This window comes from Triturus cristatus, chromosome 7 (genome assembly GCF_964204655.1).
Source record: "Triturus cristatus chromosome 7, aTriCri1.1, whole genome shotgun sequence".
NCBI lineage: Eukaryota > Metazoa > Chordata > Amphibia > Caudata > Salamandridae > Triturus > Triturus cristatus.
The window spans coordinates 81,468,764-81,492,401 of record NC_140590.1 but is presented as its reverse complement, the minus strand read 5'-3'; the positions used below and the strand labels follow the sequence as shown (position 1 = coordinate 81,492,401).

Sequence of the window (23,638 nt, the reverse complement as noted above, 5' to 3'; positions counted from 1 at the left end):
TTAACTTTTTTTTTCATAACATCCCAAACTTCGGTCCAAAATTTTAATATGGAATCACATTCAAAATGCATATGTTTTAATGAACCAGTATGTAAATTACAGTGCCAACACTTTGAAGTCGGAAGGAGTTTAGCTTGAAACAATCTCACTGGAGAACATAGACAATTATATAAAATATATGAGTTTGTTTGATAAAACGAAACAGGTAACCATCCTGAAATATTATTACGCCAAACAGTTTTTCATGTTTCGCGAGATAATGGAGGTGAAAGCTCATTATTCTAAAATGACGAAAGCACATTAATGTTGTTACCTTTAAAAGTAATCATCTTTTTATACAATATTGAAACATCATGAGACAAAGTAGAGAGAGTTTGAATATAAATTTATAAATCTGATTTAGCACTAGAAGGTATCAAATGAGGAAATGAATCTGAAATAGAATTGCATCAAAATTAATATTTGAGGAAATCAGCGGAAGGTAAATCATTTTTTTTCCATAGAATATCAAAAGAGATAAAAGCATTGTTATAATAGATTTACTTGAGGCAAAAAAATACCAGCTTTAATCCATGAATGCCAAAATCTAACATTTTTAGTAAGTTTTATGCGTGGATTATACCATAACGACATATCTTCAGTAATGGACATGGATGATTGAAAAATTAAATCGAAATCATGTCATATTAACTTAGTGGATTTTAAAATAACAGATTTATTAAAAAATATTGATTCATTGGACATAGTTAACAAAGAAGGTAAAGGAAACAGATCTATTAAACTCTTTTCTATAGATAGCCATGTAGGGGGATTAATCAAATGAGAATGATTAAAAAAAGAGAACTTTGCTTAATATAAAAGCTTTATGATAACAAATATTATATATGGTACACCAAAACCTCCATTACATTTAGGCAATTTTAGGTTTTGTATAACTAATACGAGGTATTTCATTGCTGCAAAGAAATTTAGAAAGGAGTAGATCTACATCTTTATAAAACTTCATAGGAGACTGGGTAGCAATCATGGCTAGGGAATAAAAATAAATTGGGGCTATAGTCATTTTTATGGAGTCCATTTTTCCCCACCATGAAAGATGAAGTGAAGACCATTTAGATATTTTATCCTTAACCCCTTTGGAGCTGCGCGGGAGAATTAATAAGTGGGCGGGATTCGGAGGGACCCTGGATGTCCTTAGCACACGCCCACCGTGACGTCAGATGGTCAGGGGCCGTCCTGAGCACCAAAGAGGTTAATGGAACTTAAAATAGAATAACAATTTAATGATATTGTAGTTTTCATAGAAGATGAAAATAAAATGCCTATATATTTAAATTTTTCTCTTTGCCAAATGATATCCTTCATGGGTAACATATCTGGGTTACAATGAATATTTATAGGAAAAAATTCTGTTTTATTAGTATCTAACTTATAACCAGAAAGCTTGGAATAAAATGAAATAATCTCATATAAAGGAGTGAGTGAGGAGATAGGATTGCTAATAAATAAAAGTACATCACCTGCATATGCTGATGTTTTAACAGTAAACTCCTAAGTATTAATACCAGTAATATCATTACATTTCCTAATGGAAACAAGCAAAGGTTCAATAACAAGAAGAAATAGGTACGGGGAGAAGGGACAATCCTGTCTGGTACCTCAGAAAATAGCAAATCAGCAGTTGGACCATAGACATTAAGTAAAAACATAACAGAATCACAAATTTTACTTTTAGCTATGACATGTCTACCTTCTAAATCCAATGATTTACTTAAAATTTGACAATGTAGTCTTTTAGCAAAAAGAATAGCAACACCATGTTTCCTACCCTGTGCAGGAGAAGAGATAATAGTATCAACCCACTGTTTTTCATATAATCTAATATTTTATCTTCAATATGCATTTCCCGTATGAAACAAATATCTACTTTACAACTTCCTAAATATTCTAAAATCTTTGTACTTTTTACAGGATGTCCCAAACCCTTGACATTTAAAGAGATTATTTTAACATTATGAACATTAGCCATAATAAAATGGAGAGTAAAAAGAAATTAGATTCAGGAAGAGAAGAAAAAGTTGAAGAAAAATATGGAAAATAGTAGTTCTGGTACAGTGTATAAGGAAAAGGAGAGAAAAGAGAAAAGATAAGCAAACATAAAAAAGATGACCTCAAATAAACATTATTAAAAGATTTGAAACGCACACATGCTTTACAAGCATGACCGACCCGTTGGACCCCAGTTTGGAGAGAACAATAAAATTAGTCAGAAATACATGTTAAAGCAATATTCAAGTAGCAGAATCATGCGTATCCATAGAATGCTGTGAATGTTGTTCCAGGAATAATTTTAAATCCTCCGGATGTTAGAAGGACTTTGAAAAATTGTCTTTCCAAATTCGCATTGTTGAAGGATCTAAAAAGGCCACATTTTAATTCAAGACTTCTCAATTGAGGATGAATGTAAGTGAATTCTTTAGGAATCCTAACACTCTCTTTAGCGAAATCTTGGTAAATATAAATTTTATTACCATTAACCATTAAGGATGGAATTTTCCCGTGCTGCTTTCCTTATCAAGACCAAATGATGATGACGTAGAACCTTAAAAATCATTTGTCTTGGCTTAGTGTGATGAGGATTGCGATGAGATGGAATCCTAAGCACTTTATCGATTTCAAATTTCTCCGAACATTTAGGGGCCGATTCCGATCCGTTAAAAAAAATTCCCGTACGACTCGTATCCGTATTTTTTTACGTACGAATCGTACAAGTCCCGTACAAACTGCGAAGTATGATTCGTACGTAAAAAAGACATACGAGTCGTATCGGGAAAATGTCTCCGAGACATACCCGGACAGTTTTACCTACGATTCGTAAAACTGAAGTCCGAGCGAGCAAGTCCGATCCGTACCGGCGTTCCGACTACTGAAGTGTATGGAGAACGTCCCGTACGACTCGTATGCCAGGTAGGCTTGTGCCCGGGTACGTGCCGTCCCCCCACCTATGTACGCACCATACACTCCCCGAATGTACGCGCCGTACACCCCCCGTATGTACGCGCCGTACCCCAAGCGTATCCCAACCCTCGTGCATGTACGGCCCGTACATATGCGATTGTTGGGGTATGCTTGGGGTACGGCACGTACATACGGGGAGTGTACAGCGCGTACATTCGGGGGTGTACGGCGCATACATTGGTGGGGGTACGGCGCGGACATAGGTGGGGGTGTACGGCGTGGACAGAGGTGGGGGACAGCGCGTACATTGGTGGGGGGACGGCACGTACATTGGTGGGGGGACGGCGCGGACAGAGGTGGGGGGGATGGCGCGGACCCCCTTATCGTCTTGCATCGCTGCGTACTTGGCTTTTCCGGCAGTTTTTGGCTCATGTAAAAAATGAGCCGTACGGACTGCTGTGGGTACGAATCGTACTTGCCGGTCCGTACTACACTGCCTGAATCCGTACGGACGTCGCGTTCGCGCTGTCCCGGATCAGATTTGTACGTGTTTTTTAGCCGTACGGTCTTTTCTACGATTCGTACGGAAACAGGATTTCCGTACGAAACGTACTTGCTAGTTTGTACGGGTTATTTAATGGGGACGAGTCGTACCCGGTTTTTACAGGATCAGAATCGGCACCTTAATGTTTAAAAGACCAGGTTTCAAATTCTCCAAGTATAGTCTGCAATTAGAACCTTCACCATCCTCTCATAAATTAAAAATACGCAAATTGTATTGCCTATTACGATTTTTCCATGTCCAGAAGAAGAGCAGACATAGGAGAAATTTTTGCCACAAGTGGTGTGAAAGCATCAATTTTAACCTTGCTGTATTGTATTTTAATTGAATTATCTGAAACTTTCATTGACATACTAGCCATATCTTTGTGCAGGCTTTTAATCTCTGAAGTTATGGTATCAGTGTTGGCATGAAGTACTTGAAGCTCTTCAAGAATTAATGCCAAGGAAGGCTCAATAGTTTTCACTACTTTAGATTTTAATGGAGGAGGAGAAATCTGTTGTTTCCTCTTATTATGAGGATTTTGCGCATTTTTATTCCCCATTTTCCTATTATAAAAATGAAAGGAGTAAATAAAGGCAAAGTGCAGTAAACGGAGATAAATGCAGAAAAAATGCTTCAAAGAAAAATCTGTTGCAGCAGCTAACACAGACTGTGGGAGTGGTTATGCCAAACCCAGGGCCTTTCCTGAGTACATTATAGTTACTCGACATTTTGCACTGTTGCATCTTCAGTTACACATGCATTAAAAGTAAAGCAGATCATTTTCCTTTTTTTAGTACTAGAAAGTTTCTATACTGATACTCAAGGGAGATTCGGGACTCTTCCGACTAACAGCTTTGTTGCACGCTGGAAAGGGCCAATCACAACACCTTCACCCTGCCCGGGATGTGCTTATCACAATGAGTCGACGGCTCATCTTTTGTTTGCCTGCCCGGCGTATAGGCTCCCTAGAAAGAGGTGGCTAAAACGGGTCTGCAAACTACTGGGCCCAATGTGTCATCGTAACGCTCTCTGCATCCTCTGTACAGATACCTCTTCCCTTACCCTGATATGTGGGGTGGCCAAATTTTTGGGATCTGCCTGGCTTATCAGAAGTAATATACTGGCTAGGAAGCCTCCCTGCCCAACCTGTGTAGACACTGACTGTGACCAGTATCCACTTAGTTAAGGTTTAAGGATGGAATCTTTTTCATATGCAGGGTTCTAGTTTACATATTTTAGATTTTAGACTTCTCTAGGTCTTTTTAATATAAAAACCAAACTATGAATTAACACTTGTATTGGAAAATGTATGTATAAGCTCTGTTTGTTGACGATTTAATACCCTTTTAAATATTTTTATCTGTGTAAATAATGTGTTTGCTTGGAATTGTACAGCTTTTATGATATTTTTATATCGAATAAAGCTTATACTACTACTACATTCATGTGTATTTGACCTGTTTAGTGCTTAATTTCCTGAAAAACAGGGTAAGTGTTACTCAGTAGGGCCCTGCTGCTTGCACCACCCAATGCCCATACCAACGCTGCCAAATACCAGTAGCAATATAACTACTAAACACCAAACTCCTAACAATTTCGACTATTCCAGGCCAGCTAAAGCTGTAAGAAAGGCCTGAATATGCTGGCATTATTATTTTTTATGTATGTTGAATTCTCAATGTTGCTGATTTGCTCACCTCAGAAATAGCCAAACACTGCCACCATGTGGTGTACATAAGTAAGTGCGGATGTTGAGGATTTAGTGCCCATGAAGAGAACCAGCAAACACCAGCTCAAGTTATGCACTGGACCCTTTCCTTGATAGCACAAATCCTTCAAACGTTGCCAGAAAATATAATACACTAATGAATTATTTTTTTTGTTTTGTTTCAGTGCCCACCCCGAAAACTTCTAAAACCAATGTGACCTGCCACTCATGCCTTGATATAAGTTCCACTTCCTGTTACTCCAAGGACACCATAATGTGCACCGGGGATGAGACAAAGTGCATCCGGTTCTCTGTAACAACGACTACAAGTGAGTCAGATGCAGCGTCATGAATTACTTTAGACGAGATACAGATATTTCATTTAGCAGTTTGTTTATTGGCTGATGTCTCTCTCACTTTAGCCCAAACTAGATTATTTCGTGTTAGCTGCAAACTTGTCACAAGTAATTATTCTCCTATTTCGAGTACAATTCCAATCCCTAAACCCCCAAAGAAATCGAACTACTATTTGTATGTTTGCATACTGGTTCCAAATAAAGAAGAGATCCCATAAATGGATAAGACTATTCCATCTTTAGTCCAACTTTCAAACGACATCATTGAACTCTCATTTTCCACAGACTCATGAACCGCCTCGAGCTTAATGTATTTTGGGATGTTGGTTCATCCCTTCATCAGGAGGTCAAACCTGTTTAAACAATGAGAGCAAGATTTCAATATTTGCTTCAAAACAAAACACCATTCCATACTCCACAGCATCATAATGTAATAAGAGTACTCATAGCAGACAACACTCCTTTCACATGTTAACTCTTTCCTCGCCTTTCACCCTGGACAGTGAACCCCCTTCTTTCGGCTAAGTTTCTATTTTATAACATAACATGTGTATTTGTAAAGTGCACGTTAACTGTGATGGGTATCTTGGCGCTGAATAACAGATGTCTATTGTTAGGCAACTCAATGTTACTCATTTTAACAACCTCAGAAGGATGAAAGGCTGAGTGGACTCGCTGTGATTTGAATCTGTGTCCATGAGGTCAAACACAGGCCTCTACGGTGGATGCATTAGTCCACTAAGCTACTAGACCCGGCGATCATATTATACAAGATTTACCATTATATGTATTATTATAAATGGGAAACATCCTTTACCACGCAACCATTACAACGCGGTATGGTTACATCGTGGTTTTGACAACGCAAGTCGTTACACCGACTTGCACTGGCGGGCGCTCTAGACTAAGGAATAGTGTGAATTACTATTCCAACACCTTCCCTACTGTACGTAGACTGGAGTTGGAATAGTAATTCACACTATTCCTAAATCCAGCGCCCTCCAACGCAAGTCAATGTAATGACTTGCGTTGTCAAGACCGCGATATAACATACCGCGTTGTGATGGTACGCGTTGTATCATCATACATCCATTATAAATACCAGAGGCCTACATTCAAATGGGAGGAGCCCTAAATCTCATGGTTCTAGAGGCTCACACATAGTCAAGGGTTGATTGAGCTTCTGACTGTTCTGCACCAGTCGCTCACAAGCATGGGTGCTCACAAGTACAAGCTTGCAATTATGGCAAGAGATGATAGGTTGATGGGACAAGGCGACTTATCTGCTGTAACAGTTGTTCGATTACTCAAGTGGCAAAGCAGGCTTGCAATGAGCTAAATTGCAAGCAGGCAGATTCCCCCAGCTGCCCCCACCTGCTTGTCTGTCTGAATTACAAAAAAGGCTCAAGTAGTTTCCCTTAGATAAATCTGGAAAAATGGGAGAGGTTTTTCTGAACACAAATTTAAAAAAAAATGTGCAGTTAGAACAATTGTGGTCAGTGGCGTAGCAAAGATGCCATGAGCCCTAATGCAATGAAGGAAAGTGCTCCCCACCATTGCCTGGTTTGGTGTCAATAACAGCCCCAAGGGAGAGTGGAGTGGGCCACCTCACTCTCCTGGGCCATGCTGCACTATTGATAGCTAAGGTCCTGATTTGGGTGTACAACATGACATGGCCTCTTATCTTTTTTCAAAATGTATTCAGCATTTTCTTCACTTCTATATTTTATGGTCTTTCATTTCGCCATGTTGCCCCAAAAGAGATTCTCAGTGATTTAATTTTTCCTAAAAAATTGGAAATTAAGAGCCAGATTAATCAAACTTTCACCCAATGCACTGCAGCACAGCAATGAGCCTGGCTCTGCTGTGTGAACGTTTAGGGAAAAGAGCAGGAATGCTCCATATTTATCATTATTTGGTGCACTTTCATAATGCTGAAGCACTTTTGGCTGCTTAGCAGCTATGCAGGCACCCTTGCGTCATGATGCATGGGAACCCGTGTTGTAGACAGGATTGCTTTCGTGCAGGAAGAGACACCTTTCTCCACAAAAACAATCCTGAGAGACATTTTCCTTTCTACCTATTCTGCAGAATGCAGGACATGTAGAAAGAGTAAAAAAATAGGAGAAATAAACTATTTCTCGTCGTTTTACCTTACTTGACGAGGTATAGCATTCTGACACATTCCCTGGTCTACCACTAATGGTAAAACTGTGAATGCTCCAAAATCCATGGGTGGATGCGTGGGAACACCCACTCTCCACCCATGGAACACCTCCCCAATGCGGAGGAATGCATGGCAGCAATTTGTTCTCCCTTGCATTACTCTAGATTTATCAAGCCATGCAGTGCCAGGCAATGCAGATTTGCATGGCTAGATAAATCTCACTTTGGTTTTGCATTGTCCTTGCGCCCACTTTTGGGGCTCAAGGGTGATTCAACACCTTGGTAAATCAGGCCTACTATGTTTCAGTGATCTCACCCATCTTAGTAGAGCTATCACTGAAGTCAGCAAGACCTTACAGTCTCTGGATCTAGAGCTATCACTACAGATCAAGAGCCCAGACAAATCTCTTGGGTCTCACTGATCTTACAGACTAGAGCCTCAAACCACATCAACAATGAAAATATCATGTGAGCTGCCAATATAGGTGAGAGCCTGAAGAGAAGGTGCTTCCTGACCAACAAGACCAGTCTTTCGGTGATTTCATATCACATAAAGGACCTGGTCAAATGTGTCCTGTTTCATTTGAGGCTACTTCAACATATCAAATTGTTCCCAAATGATAAAAGTGCTCTTACTAAGTACCGACAAGGTGCAGTGTATGACTCGCAGTGTGGTTGGGACTATTACACTTGCGTAAAGCCCAAAGTGTTCATGGTATCGGTCAGGTCTGGGGTTTGTTTTATCACTACACTGTCTATCCACAAGTTTAAATCTCTCATAATAACGGTTTCCTAGGTTTTAAGGTATAAAAGCAATTTCGGTTAACTGTATAGTCTGGGATTAAACCATAAAGCACCACCAGTCAACCCCTTTGCCTAATTTTATTGATGCATTTTTATCCAGGAAGAATAACTACCTGCCTGTGATAAATGAGTGGCCCTTGTACCAGGTATTCATTAAACTAGGAAATGGTAAACAGACCACAACAAATAGCCATGTCTTACAAGGGCATGTTTAGCAGCTAAAAGTGGATAAATTAAGTCCTATATTTATACTTGGATGTGAACCCTGAACAGATAGGTCAAGTTGGCAATATTTTGAGGACAAACACACAAAAGGTGATGGGAAAATGCTTGCCAGTTGCCTAAATCTCTGCCATTTGCTATGGATAACATTCTAAAATTCAGTGTATTCCCCCGCTGTGCGACTCCAGTGAGAGGCCCACCTTATGCAAATCAGTACCGAACATTCTCCTCAGTTCAGAACTGTCCATAATGAACTGTCAGATGAGACCCCTCTAGAATTGATCACAAGAAACCCATACCAGTTTCGGCCTTTTTAGTCCTTGTCTGGGAGCTATAGCTTAAATCCTGTGGCGCAGCAAGCAAGCGACTACATCTGGGCATACCCCTGGGCATACCCCTGGCCACCCGTTTTATCAAACACACAAATGATGATGGGAGGAATGCTTGCCCTGAGTTGCATTCCAATCCATCTTTTTTTTAGCATTCATCAGGGTGACATCCAAAGTGTGACGGGTATGGCCAGACATGTGCCCTGTGCTCACTATGCCACTTCAGCCAAGCTAAACAATACTGACAATTCCCTCATAGACCAAAACTGATATGAAGTTGCTTGTGTTCTGGTTCAGAGGGATGTTGGCCCAGTAGAGCAGGTAAGATTGTTCCTACTGGAGGAGACCAAGGTCCTGTCTGAGATGACATGGTAAGCAAAAATGAGGTTGACTATGATGTGCCCTGAGCAAATACCAGCGACTAAGATTACTTCTAAAATGACACCCATCAATATTTTGTAATTTTGTATTCCCCAACATCTTGGGATATATATATATATATAGATATAGATATATATATATATATATATATATATATATATATATATGCACACAGAAACTTCTAATAGAAGGACTCGCACTCGGAAGGATAAACTCGAAGTTTAATTAACACTCGTAACGCGTTTCGTCAGTGAAACTGACTTGAAACTGACTTGATCACACCGGCGTTACGAGTGTTAATTAAAATTCGAGTTTATCCTTCCGAGTGCGAGTCCTTCTATTAGAAGTTTCTGTGTGCATATTGACTGCCGGTAGACCTGCTCGGTATTGACTCGCCACCTGCCTACGGGACACGGATTTCAGGAATCTGGGTCATTTGTGTGAAAGATATATATATATATATATATATAGATATATATAGATATATATATAAAAACATATATATATATATATATATATATATATATATATATATATACATTTGTACACACACACACACAGAAATTATTAATTTTCTTTCTCATGCAAGCTTTGCATTTTGCGTCAGTGTTTAACATTGACACAAAACACTGCAATGTGTTGCATAAATTCCCTGTCTCATAATTTTTGCAATAATGTTATAATCATTTTAATTTTATGATAATTTTGTCATAATTTTCATTCCTCAGAATTTGCCTTTCTGCTTGAATGAGTAAAATGTGTTCCCAGTACTGCTGCTGTTTATACCAGCAGGGTAAAATTAAATGCTTATGGCCTACTCTGTGGCTCTTCAGGGCTTAAAAATAATTGTGGTGTCAACCTCGCAGAAACGATATTCAAATAAATAACCTATAGAGCAAGTACAGACGTTATGAAAGAGATGGAGCATTCTCTTTTTATGCATACTCGAAATTGGACACATTTTCTTTGCACATTCATACATTTTTCGTCCTCCTCCATGCAACTTTATGCCCCACCCCAAGCGAAGAATTCTGGGGCCGCGCCCAACTAACCCTTACTTATCAAAAATGCCCCGTTTGGCGAGACCCTGCAACCTGGAGAAGGGATTTCAGTCAGTCCCATTCTTAGTTTGAGTTATCAGAGTAAACATAGACAATGCTGGCTAAAGGCGTCTCCAAATAACATGTGGTCACTTTGGCAACTATGACTTGGCGACAGAATGGATTCCCCTGTTGCCCGTCAGTGAGAGGAGGGATCTCAATGTATTTCCCCAAAAGCACCAGGTCACTGAACAAATGAATGTGTGGTGTCTAATAGGGCGCCTGGTATTCCCCGCACCCATGGTAACGAAGGACAGATGAGTTGCACCATACAAGGTTTTAAATAACAGAATTGGCCGCTTTGTTGCTCTTACATCAAGGGTGGTAAAAAGAATAGACGACGCTGACTCTCCACAACAGACTACCACTTCCTCTACTATGTACTCTTGCAAACCTCGCTCCCCCAGTTTCCAAAAAGGCTTCAATACAAGCCACCGCTGGCTCCTTCTGAGGTTTTTGAACTCATGGTGACGTGCCGTGAGATCAGCCAATGGCAGGAAGAGTTTGCATTTCTTCTCGCACGTGCATGAGAAGATGGAGGCGGCACCTAGGCGAGGGCAAGCTCAGGAAGGCCGAAGAAGATAGCCGTCAAAATGTATACCCTTTCAAAAACTTGCCCAGGAAGGGTTAGAGGGCGGGGCCAGTGGCAAGAACAGCGAACCGAGCATAGCAGTTGGCCTGAGGGAGAAATACAAATAACTAACATGTCTAAGATCGGTGCACAGAAGGCAATGTGGAAATAATGAAAACAAGAAGATATCGGCACGGGGGGCGTGGCTGGCAGCCAAGCATGGCGGTCGTCTTTTAGGCGAGCTCCGGACCTGGGCGCATAACATCCTGAATCGCACCCGCTAACCGCTGCAGGGCAGCCTCCTAAGAGCGGAAAAGGCTGCGGTGGTGAGTGGGAGGACTCGGTGCAGCCGGCATACCGGAAGAGCCGGGATCGGCGGTGGATACATCCCCGGAGGCCGGGCGGAGCAAAGGGCAGCGCGGAGCAGAGGGCTGAGTCGGGACACCAGCCTGCAACTGGAAGAGCTGCTGCGCTTCGCTGCAACTGGCGCGAGACTGCGCAGCCCCGAGCGGCTTTGCTGTGGGACGAATCCGAGGAGAGCGGAGGCGGTAGACACCGCGATCATGGAACTGGGCAAGAGCCGGAGCCAGGCAAGCGGGGCCAGAAGCTACGCAAGCTCGGGGATGCGGGCGGCCTGCTGCCTCGCGGCGCAGCGAGAAACAAAGCGACGAGCCTTGTTAGGTCACGACCAGACGGGACACTGAGCTCTACCGGGTGAATGCGGGAGATGCCGGCCCGGAGGTGGTGTTCTGGGAGTGAATTGGTGCAGCAAGAAAGTACTGGGCAATGCTTTGAAAATTGCAGTGCCCGAGGCTCTTGCAGAGAAGGGAGAGAGCCTGTGAGACCACAAAGGGTGGAATAGAATGTACATGGCCCGTGGCGGTGAAGAGGGCAGCTAATATCACCCGGTGAAGATTCCCGGCTGAAACGAGACGACACCACGGACCCAACTACGTCGACGCGACGAGATTGCAAGAGGTTGACGTGCAACAGATCGGAAGGAGGCTGTATGACGAGAGGCCCCCCGAATGTTTTGGGCGACAGCTTAATTCTCAACAACCATGGTCGATGTAACGCGAGGCCGCTGAATTGGTACTTTGTGTGGACTAACGCAAGGATTACGGCGCCTACTACTGCCACGTGGCTAAGAACGAACACATCGGGGCCCCGCCCGGCTGAGGGGGCGACAGCATTGCATGCAGGATATATGCGGGCGTAGGGGACAAGTGTAAGCAGCCAGCCTGAACGAAGTGAACCGGTGCCGGACCTATATAGAAGCAGCGATGCTGTAGTGGAAACGCTGAGAAGGACGCTATGGAGAGTGCGAGTGACGCAGGAGAAGCACGCGAAAACGCGGGAACGTGGGCATTTAAGCTACCTGTTGCTGAATCGGTCTGCAGGATGGGGCGTAAGGGAGTAAGGCAAAATGACCAGGGAGGACAGGACTATGTCCCGGGTACGGCGGAACCTACCGGTAACAAGGCCGGACCTGAGTGCGCGGTGTCGTCTGCGATGTCTGCCCCTGTGGATAAACTGTATCTCATTCTACAAGAAGTACGAGACTCCAGAAAGGCGAGAGAGCTACAAATAGGGACACTGTCTACTGGCCTTGGCTTGCTCCGGGCAGACCATACTAAACTGGCAGACAAGGTGAAGGTAAATACTGCGACGCTGGAGGATGTCGCCCCGAGACAAGCACAGACTGAAACTAAGGTTGCGCAGCTGCAAGAACAAGTAGCCACCCTGTTGGATCGAGTGGAGGATGCCGAAGGAAGAGCCCGGAGGAACAACATACGAGTCATTGGCCTACCAGAAAAAAGTGAAGGGAATGACGCGTCAACATATATGGAACAGTGGTTCCGAGATCATGTCACCAACGAAGGGCTCTCCACGCAATATTGTATAGAGCGTGCACACAGGATACCTATGGGTCGCCCAAAACCGGGAGCTCCACCTAGACCGTTAATAGTGAAATTGTTGAACTTTCGAGACAGGGACCTTTTACTGCAGTAAGCCCGTGAATCATCTCCGATAAATTTTGAAAACACGAAAATCTCACTATACCCAGACTACACAATGATGGTTCAGAGACAGCGTTCCTCCTTCCTGGCAGTCAAGAAGAAGCTTAGAGACCTGGGTCTGAAATATGCCCTGCTTTTCCCAGCACGGTTAAAAATCCTACATGAACAAAAATCCTATTTTTTTGAAAGCCCAGGAGATGTGGACTACTGGTTGGAAGTGATGGAACTAACGAACGCTGCACCGACCGGCTGACAGATCTCGGCGAAAAGCAGGAACAACACGGCGACCTCACCTGAGAAAAGACGGCGAAGAGTGAACAGGACTCCTGCGAGGCAGTATATCACGAAACAGCAGATGGAACAGACCAAAGCGAAGGCACTAGTAGCCGCGGCCGCCCTCACGGACACCCTGGAGGTGTCGGCTCGGCCCTCCTCAGAAGAAGAAGCCACGCATGAATCAGACTCTGAAAGCAGCGTTGCACTGTTCCCATCTGCGACCCCGCAAGTCATCAAAGACTTATATGGCTGATTGTACCCGCAAGTATATCTTCTGTAACTGTAGAATGGTTTTCTGTAACATGTCCACGATATTGGCGGGTCTACTCACATCATCCTTTATTAAGTTGGCCCAGGTTCCGTAGTAAGCTTAACAGTATTGCAGTACGGGAGTACGCCACATGTGGAGCGCTAGCGATGTCCCCCATATGGCAAAGCCACTATGCATGACCACTGAGTTTTTTTTCTTGTTTCAGTTAAGTTGTATGGTCCGGTAGAGTTAGGCGACCAGACCAAGTATTGGGTTGCTAGGGGGGGGCGGGACGTTCTCACGGTACGGAAAAAGTTGGGTGGGCTATTGCACCTGCGAGTCGCGTTAATCCTCCCACAGACACAAAGGTATAGAAATGACATTGCAGGGTAATTACACCATAATAACGTGGAATATACGGGGCATTGGAACAATGCAGAAGAGGCATAGGATACATGCGCAGCTACAATGCCGCAAAGCACAAATAGTATATCTGCAAGAATCCTATATGATGGAAAGCGAAGCGGTGAAGCTGCGCAAAAAATGGAGAGGACAAATCTTCACCTCCTACTCCAGCTATGCCAGGGGAACCACAATTTGGGTGAGGCATGGAGTACCATTTCAAGCTACGGAACAGAGGGTGGATAAGCTCGGCAGATACATATTTGTGAAAGGCGCACTAGAAGGTCAATCTGTGGTGCTTGGCACGGTGTACGCTCCGAATTTGGAACAAGATAAGTACTGGGATGTGGTGAGCGGGGCGCTGGCAGGATGGGAATCACAGCCATGGATATTGGGAGGGGACTGCAATGCAGTGATGGATGTGGCACTAGATAGGTCACTAGATAGGTCACACCCGCCGCTGCATGGAGCAGGTGTGTTTAGGTAAGCTGAGGCGCTGGATAGATGGGCAAAGGGCTGGGAACTGTGCAATGTATGGAGGATGAGACACCCCACACACCGAGAATATTCCTATTACTCCGCAGTGCCTGACCTACACACAAGAATAGACAGGATATACTGCTCCACCAGAATAGCACTGCAGACGCTCCACGCCAATTTCCCAAAACTTTCTCAGACCATAACCCACTAGAGGTCATTGTGGCCTGGGGGAGGGTACCCACGCCAGTCCCCACATGGCAGCTATGGCCACAGATGCTGGAAGACCCAGTGTTCCGCAGTGACCTTTCCGGGACCATTGACCATTACTTTGCAACAAACAGCAATACGGCAACAAGCAGACTGATAGAATGGGATGCTTTTAAAACAGTGATAAGGGGGAAAGCAATCAGTACGACAGTGGGTGTCAGGCAGGAAATACATAAGAAATTAAAGGAGATAGAAGATGAAATGGGAAAGCTAGAGCAGGAAGCAGTCACACGCGCTGACTGTAAGGGCCCGTTGCAGGAAGCCAGAAAAAAACATGCAGAACCACTAGAGACGCTGCGGGTCATTGACTATCAAGCATACACGAAGAGAGCCCACGCGGAAGCGGACAGGTCTGGCGCTTTGCTTGCCAAGTTGATCTGGGATGCTCCCCCTACAGTGGTTATACATGAGATTATGACATTGGAAGGAGATAAGGTACATACCCAAGCAGATATTAATGCAGCTTTCTGCCATTATTATGCCACATTATACAGTGCCACAGAGCACGATATGGAGTCCCAAACAACAGACTTCCTTTCTAATTTTACATACCCAAGGCTTACAGCGGAGGCGCAGAAAGGCCTTACCGGGCCCATTACACAATCTGAGATACGAACTGCTATAAGGAGCCTCCCACGAAATAAAACCCCTGGCATGGACGGGCTCCCAATAGAATTTTATAGTACATACGCGGATTTACTAGTCCCTCACCTGGAAATGTTATACAAAACTGTGTGGAAGGAGGGAACCCTACCGCCCACAACAGCGCAAGCGTTAGTTATATCACTCCCGAAGACGGGCAGAGACTCTACTGATATGGCCAACTACCGGCCGTTGTCCCTACTAAACACGGAATACAAGATCCTAAGTAAAGTGCTGGCTAACAGTTATTGCCCTCCCTGTCTAAGCTCATACATATTGATCAAACCGGGTTTTTACCATCACGCAGCACGTCCTTGAATATCAGGAAATTGCACCATCTGATGTCGGAAGCCCCAAGCCAATACCCACACGCGGGCTGTCTCTCGCTTGACCTAAGACAAACTTTTGACTCCATAAATTGGGAATACATGTTTCAAGCCCTGGGGAAATTTGGGATAGCGGAGGGATATATCGCGTGGCTACGTCTACTATATAAGGCCCCTGTAGCTAGAGCCCGCACGGGTAACCACATCTCAAAAGAATACACAATACATAAAGGGACTAGGCAGCGCTGCCCCTGTCACCTCTTATATTTATACTGGCTTTGGAACCACTGGCTATAACTCTGCGGAAAGAGTTCCCGACGCGGGGCATATTACTGGGACACACACACCACTTTTTTTCGGCATACGCAGACGACATTCTTTTATATCTGCACGACCTCAACATGCCTCTAGCTGCAATACACGACACGTTCCGTCGATTCGCCACGGTGTCAGGATTAGCCATTAACATAAGGAAATCACATGCTTTCTTTTTTACAGAGCATTCAGGGACTGCACACATTGACTTTGGAGACACACACATAGAGATGGCCCCGGACACCTTTAAATACCTAGGTATATAAATTTACAGGACACATGCAAATATGATAGATGGTAACTTACACAAAGCAATCCGCACCCTGCATTCCAGCGTTGTGTTCTGGATGGCACTGCCACTGTCTGTGATGGGAAGGGCGGCCCTTGCAAAAATGGTGGTCCTGCCGAGACTTTTATATTACTTTACTAATTTACCATTAATGGTACCGCACACCACAATCAAATTATTGAACACGATGCTCATTGACCTAGTCTGGGGTAGTATCAGCCTTAAAAAGCTGCAAGTAGGTACACGTATGGGTGGACTGGGAATCCCAGACTTACGAGCATACTATTATGTCTGTCAATTGCAGTGGCTATCTTACTGGACGGCGGGCCGCAACTTGCAGGAAATAGGGTTCACAGAGGCAGACATAGATAATGGTAAACTACATACACTGCTGCTGCCAGGTGGTAGACCCCCGAGAGACCCCCCCCCCCGCTACTAGCCACGGCGCTTCAATGTTGGAAGGCGGCGCTGCAGTATACACAACCGACCAAGGCATACGCGGGTAACATCTCTTTAGTGGGGATCCCCCTGGTGAGTGGCAGACTTACGAAGCGCAAATTGATGCCATGGCCAAATGCGGGAATTACCACGACATCGGATTTGTTCGGGGGTGGGATACTACTTGATCATGACACATTTGTTAACGAAACTGGGGCCCTGGCACAGTTGTATCTTGTGCACGCTGCACTGACACACTATGTTAAAACACATTGGGCCCCGTGCAGGCAGGAGCCCCCCACTAATGACCTGGTTAAAATGGTACATTATATGGGAAGGGGTTGGCACCTTATCAGATGGCTATATATTGGCATCAGCACACATACTGCAGCCCCTTTGGACACGCTGAAAGCTGTATGGGAGGGGGATATAGGCAGGAACTTCACAGATAAGGAATGGATAAGGGTATTAGAACACCCAAGGAAGACATCAAGGAACACGAAATTCAAATTTATACAGACTATGGTACTACACAGGGCCTACCTTACTCCACACAGACTAGACAGAATGTTCCCTCAAACACAGCATCACTGTCCGAAATGTTTGTTAGAAAGCGCAGACCTAATTCATATGTTATGGGCCTGTCCAAGATTACCGGTATACTGGGACACCATAAGGCATAGAATAGGAGAAGCGGCAAACCGTGAAGTGCAGGACATGGTGGAGGAGTGCATTTTAGGGCTACATAAACAAACGTCCAAATATAAAGTGCAATACCGCTTTATGGATCTAGCACTTATACTAGCTATACGAAACATTACAATGAGATGGAAGTCACGGAAACCCCCGATGTATTGACATGGCACACGGAACTAATGCGCTGGGGCACTGCAGAGAGTGCAACACTACGTAGGGAAGGGCTCAAAGGGTTAAGAAAAGTACCAATAGCATTGGAGTGGGATGCTCTGCTAGAAGCCACAAAGTCCATAACCGAAGTTTAAGTCCCGCTATGAGTGTCATTACCTAGTGCACAGAAGGATATCCATGCCCTGCCGACGAAACATACATAGGATGTATTAAGATACATGTAAGCGACCAGGTAACAAGCCTAAACTGATTCTTATGCATGCATGGCAGGAAAGAGAAGTACGCGTGAGACCGGGGAGGGTGGGGAGAAGGGAGTTGGGGACAGTTAGAAATAATACAGTGGAACTATGATTGTCGCAAATGATCAATCTCTTGTAGTTCATTCACAGACTGTTAAATAGCTGCTTTAAGATATTATATGTACCTGGGTTGTAGTGGAGAACTGCAGCCGACATATGTAACCATGATTGGATGTAAAAGACGGTGCAAGCTGTACACATTGTTGTGATGCAAATGGTAAAGAAATTAAATAAAGTATATTTTAAAAAAAAATAATATATAGGCACGGAGGCAGCATGTGCGCAGCTACTCACTCCCTAGGCTATACTCCATGGGAGTTAACTTTTAAAAAAGGTGGGACATGCAGCAACCTTTAGCCATTAGGAGGCTACGATTTTTAAATGACTCAGACAAAAGCCAATCCAAAGTGGTGGGAGGAATCAGACTCCACAAAGTATATACAACAGTTCATCCTGCAGAGCAAGTGCTGCAGGCTCAACCTAAAAAGATGTACCGTGCAACAACCAAAGTAAAAGGGCCAGTCATTGGGGCGGCCTCATACCGTAAGACTACTCAGGTGGCTTGACAGGCTCAATGTTTTGTTTGTGGTGTGTTTAAAACTAATAAAAACTTGTTTATCAAAAAAAAGGGTCAGTCATCATGGGATATTATCATTGAAGATAAGGCGGTACTAAGGAGGGACTAACCAGCCAATTACAAATCAGAAGCCAGCATTTATGAAGGACAATTACACAAGCCAATGACAAAGATGGGAAGAAAGTGGGCGGGGCTTTTATTCCATACTCAAATACAGCATGCTGCAGAGCAGTGCATGCACTGCCCAGGCTCGATCTAAAAATAATAATACTGCCTTTTAGATGAACCAAGGAAGGGGTGGCCTCACCTGCCTGCAGACAGGCCTGCCCCACGTTGCTCTTCGAGCGTGTTGATGTGGGCGCCCCGCCCCCTTCGTTAGCCATTGCGGCGCCTATGGGTGGATTGTAGGGCTGATGGTCCAGTTTCTAGGGGACTGGCGATGCCTTAGGGAGGTTACAGCTCCCTCAGATGCAGCAGGATACAAAGCCAGGCCTATTTGAAGTCCTTTACCAAGGCAGGGGATGCCTTGATAACCGGGTCACCACAGAAATTGTATTAAAGAGGGGCTTTACTTACATGAAACACAAGTGCGATCCTTCTACATGGGTTACAGCAAGACGCAGTGAAGTCTATGACGACCAGCTTTCAGTGGGACCTTGTCAGTATATCGTCAAACTCCGCCTGGAAAAAATTTGCACAAATTAAAATAGATTGCGGAAAATGAACAATCACTGAGAAGTTCGGAAAACGTCCCCAGGTTACCTTTCTTAGCTGATTTGGGCTATACCAGCCATGACAGATGCCCACCTCTCACCCTACATAGAGCCCTCACTAGCTAACTTTCATCTTTGAAATTGTAAACAAGTGATGTCAGGAAATAACCCTTGATTGTTTTTACATACTACTTTTACCCCAAGACATAGATTGTCACCCGCTAGTTATAACAACAACTTACACTATCTAGTTAGGATAGAAACTAGGCGCTGGTGAGATTCTCAAAATAACGCTCTAATCTTTCACAAATTCACTTAGCACTAAATGATGGCATTCCACCATGTGGCGCAATTACACTTGCGTCTGCAGCAAGATTTTAGCTTTTGAACAGGAATAAATAGAAATTGAGTTTTTGTTTGCAGCATTTGGTTTTTAGCACTATGTATGGAGATGTATTTCAAGTTAAAATAAAGTTGAAGTGCCAATTTTACATTTTTACGTGCCTTGAAGATTTTCACGTAATCATGCAAAAGCAAATTAGGGGGATAGTTATCAAGCACGGCGTTAAAATTATCGCCGCTTTAGCGGCAGAAAACTGCTGCTAAAGCAGCGATAATGGGCTTGGTAACATGCCGCAGAGAATTCCAATAGAAGCCCATGTCGACACCAGAACATGGGCTTCTATGGGAATTCTCAAGCGCATATTATCAAGCCCATTATCGCCGCTTTAGCGGCAGTTTTTTGCCACTAAAGTGGCGATAATTTTGACGCCGTTTCTTGATAATTTGCCCCTAGGTGAGTTTTACACTGCCCTATGTTTGGAACCTCGGTTACATTGAGACTACTCTACATGCCACAATCCCAATCCTCGGATTACTCCTGACATGAATGTGCAAGAACCATGGACATACACACCTCGTTCTACACCGAGCGTCCGATATCTGTAGGGTGCTGTTTTTTATTGTCTTAACGGGCTCTTCTTTAGAGAACCAGACATTAGAGACTGCCTTAGCTACACTGATCTGACAAGCGTAGAAGCCACACTTGTCACGTATCTTATCAGTACTTTTCCATGGATGGTCATGATGGCAAACTTGTGTTGACCAAGGAGCAAGGCCAGACCAACTTAACACAAAGCGCCTAACAGCAGAGGGGGAAATCAAAAAGAGAAACATGTCAAATTGGCCATTGACCGTCAAAATACCGCATAAACTATTAGCTACACAGAACTATTAAAACAATTACATTAACTTTCAACTTCCTGCGGAGACTTCAAACTATCGCCCCATTTAAGCCCACTGTGCCTGAAACTAGAGTGTCACAAAATACGGATACGAACATGAAGATTTGCTTTATTACGTGCTTTCCGAATTTCTATATTTGATTGAATGCCAACAATTGTAAATGAACTATTTAGTGTACTGCACACACGTGTTCAAATACTGAGTGATCGAGAGACGCTCCGTGGCCCACGTCCATGCCCAATACCTTTATTTATTTTATTTTAAAAGTTTTATATAGCGCTGGCTAGACCCGGAGGTCTCAGAGCGTTTTACATAAGGTTCCATAGATATTATAAAATTACTTCAATTAAACGTTACATCAGTTACTACAAAAACATTTCAAGAGTGTAGAAGACTAAATAAATGGAGTTTAGAAGGGTAAGGGGGTGGGGTAATGGGGGAGGAGTTAGATAGAATGGAGAGACGGTGGGGTCTGCCCAAAGTCCGGCTGGGTAGGTGACGAACGAGGGGGAAGTCCACACTCCATCACCTCTTTAGCTATCAGGTAGCTCCACCGGGCATCAGACAAACAGCAGGAAAACAATAAAAGAGCAAAAGCAGGGTTGGGGAAGAAACGAGACAAATGTCAGAAGTCCGGCTGGGTAGGTGACGGCCATGGCAGTGTGCCGGAGCCAGTCTCCCCTATAGCTGTCGGTGCAGCTCCACCGGGAATCAGCCATGTATGCGTTTCGGGTTCCACCAGAATAGAGAGAGGAACAGGAGGTGATCCAAAGTCAAGACTCGAGAGGGGTAGGGGGTCGGGAGAAAGGGGAGGAGAGAAATCAGTCCTGGTGTTACTGGGGAGAGCCTTCAGCTACGTTCTCCAACTGGCCACTGGGACAAAGATGGTGAGAGGAGTGGTGATAAGTCCACAACCCATCTCCTCTTTATCTAAACAGGTAGCTCCACGTGGCATCGGTCAGCTAGCTAGGTCTCAACGGTCAGGAGGAAGATCCAATAATTTATGTCATTATGTCAGTTGTTTAGACCATTTGTGTGGTGTGGGCACTACACCGAAGGGGAATCTCCTGGGAGACTGTTGCACAAAGAACTTTTCCTTGGGGCTTGTACATTCCTTGTTTAGTACAACAACAACAAAAAACACACAAAACCTGGTAGGGGAAAATAAGCAGGTAAATTCATTTTAATAGAGTCTTACAAGCTTTTAATTACAATTATCAATGGCCGTACTCGATTATTTTGGAAATAACGAAAACAAGAAGATATAGTCAAGCAAGCAGCATGCATACAGCTGCTCGCTCCTGAGGCAATACTCCATGGGAGTTAACTTTAAAACAAAGTTGGAACATGCACCACCCTTAAGCCATTTGGAGGCTACGATTTTTAAATGACACAGACAAAATCCAATCCAAAGTGGTGGGAGAAGTCAGACTCCACAAAGTAAATACAAGAGATCATCCTGCAGCGCAAGCACTGTAGGCTCGACCTAAAAAGGGATGAGACAATCATCACTAATCTATCCATCTTACAGAATGCAAGATATGATACATGTCCACCTCAAAAAATTCACCTTGTATGACCCCCTTCCCAGTTTATGCCCCCCCTGACAAAATGCTACTTCCTAAATTGCGAAGCATAAATGTAAATACAAACATGCCTTGCGATGGTAGGACCTCTAAGTGGGGTATTTTTCCCCCATTATCCAGTGCAGGAGGGTGTGATTCTTAAGTCTCGGAACTCCCAAGAAGTCCATAGTAAGAGATTGAATTGTGTGTATTTGACAAACCTCCCAAAATTGGCTAAGGCACTGAGGGAGGATGAGGATTCATTTTCTAACAAATGCATCCACTATACAGGAGCAATATGGAATTGCTATTCACTAATACTGGAAGACATTCTATCCATCAAGAGATTCAATTACTCCTTATTGAAAGAGGAGCACTTTCACTATATTGAAATCTGGCTTATGGACCCCAAAATGGTTGAAGGCCTTGTGGGCGCCCAAATGCAATTTATACATAGACCACCTGAACGAGTCCCTCCAGTATCTGTCTCAGAAAACAGAGACAGGGATAACGATTCACGGCTCTCAAGGGTGGACTGACTGGAAGAGAGGAGTATTTCTAGAATAGGAATAAATATGGAATCTTGTAAGGGCGTAGATCTTGTACAGTATATAAACACCTCTAGAAATCCCAAACTTCTTATAGCATCTTCTCTGAGGAAAACAGAGGCGTCCATAACACCTATTCAAATTCAGAAGCTGGCCAATATAACAATCTTGTCGTGGAACATGGCTGATCTATGCTCCAAGCTTGGTGACGCTGACTGGGGTCAGTTTATTGACCAGTTTGATATTTGCTTGTTTCAGGAGACTTAGGCTCTGGAACCTGTATATAGAGCTCACTTTTTAGATTTATTTGTACCTGCAACCTCTAATGGAAGGGGACATCCCTATGGTGGCCTCTTGATATGGATACCCACCTCTCTAAACATAACTCGTGTTCTTTATAGATAGCATGCATAGATATACAAGTGATTAAAAGCATTGGGCAGGATAAAGATTAGATATATGTGTATAAGGTTAATAATAGGGGGATCAGAGGGGGTAGGGAAACACTAGTTTTCAAACAACTGAGTGCCCATAGGGAACAGTGCAAACTGCATGATTTAGTAATAATCGCTGCTGATTTTAATACTGTATTTGATCAACTATGGCCACTCCCTAACTGAGGTGGAAGATGAGGAATGGGGGGTCCCCTTCCTCGAGATTCCACCTGTGAAAAGATGAACAGATGTAGCATAACAGATGCTCTCATTAACGCTAGCCAGTGGATTGAGGGCTTGTAATGGGAGGACAAAATCTGATCGACATGCCTTACATACATACAATTGAATTAACCACACTAGCAAGATAGATTACATTTTATTATCTCTCCCATTGTGGAAATTTGTTGATGATAGTATGGTAATTGCTAGATCTAATCGTGACCACAATCCTGCTGTTGCTGGGATTCTGCACATGCACAGAACTATACACAGGAAAACAGGACCTCAGTGTATAGAGGTTGCACCTTCCTACCACCTTA

The 23,638-nt window shown here is 43.7% G+C and overlaps 1 protein-coding gene across 1 annotated transcript in view; it reads left to right on the top strand.

The window, feature by feature from the left end:
• The window catches only part of LOC146808873 (phospholipase A2 inhibitor and Ly6/PLAUR domain-containing protein-like), a 93,796-nt gene that overhangs the window by 51,233 nt on the left and 18,925 nt on the right, over positions 1-23,638 (top strand). The window contains exon 4 of the mRNA XM_085614795.1: positions 5,399-5,542. Within this exon, the coding sequence (XP_085470921.1) occupies positions 5,399-5,542 (144 nt within the window). The remainder of the gene's footprint in view (positions 1-5,398; positions 5,543-23,638) is intronic.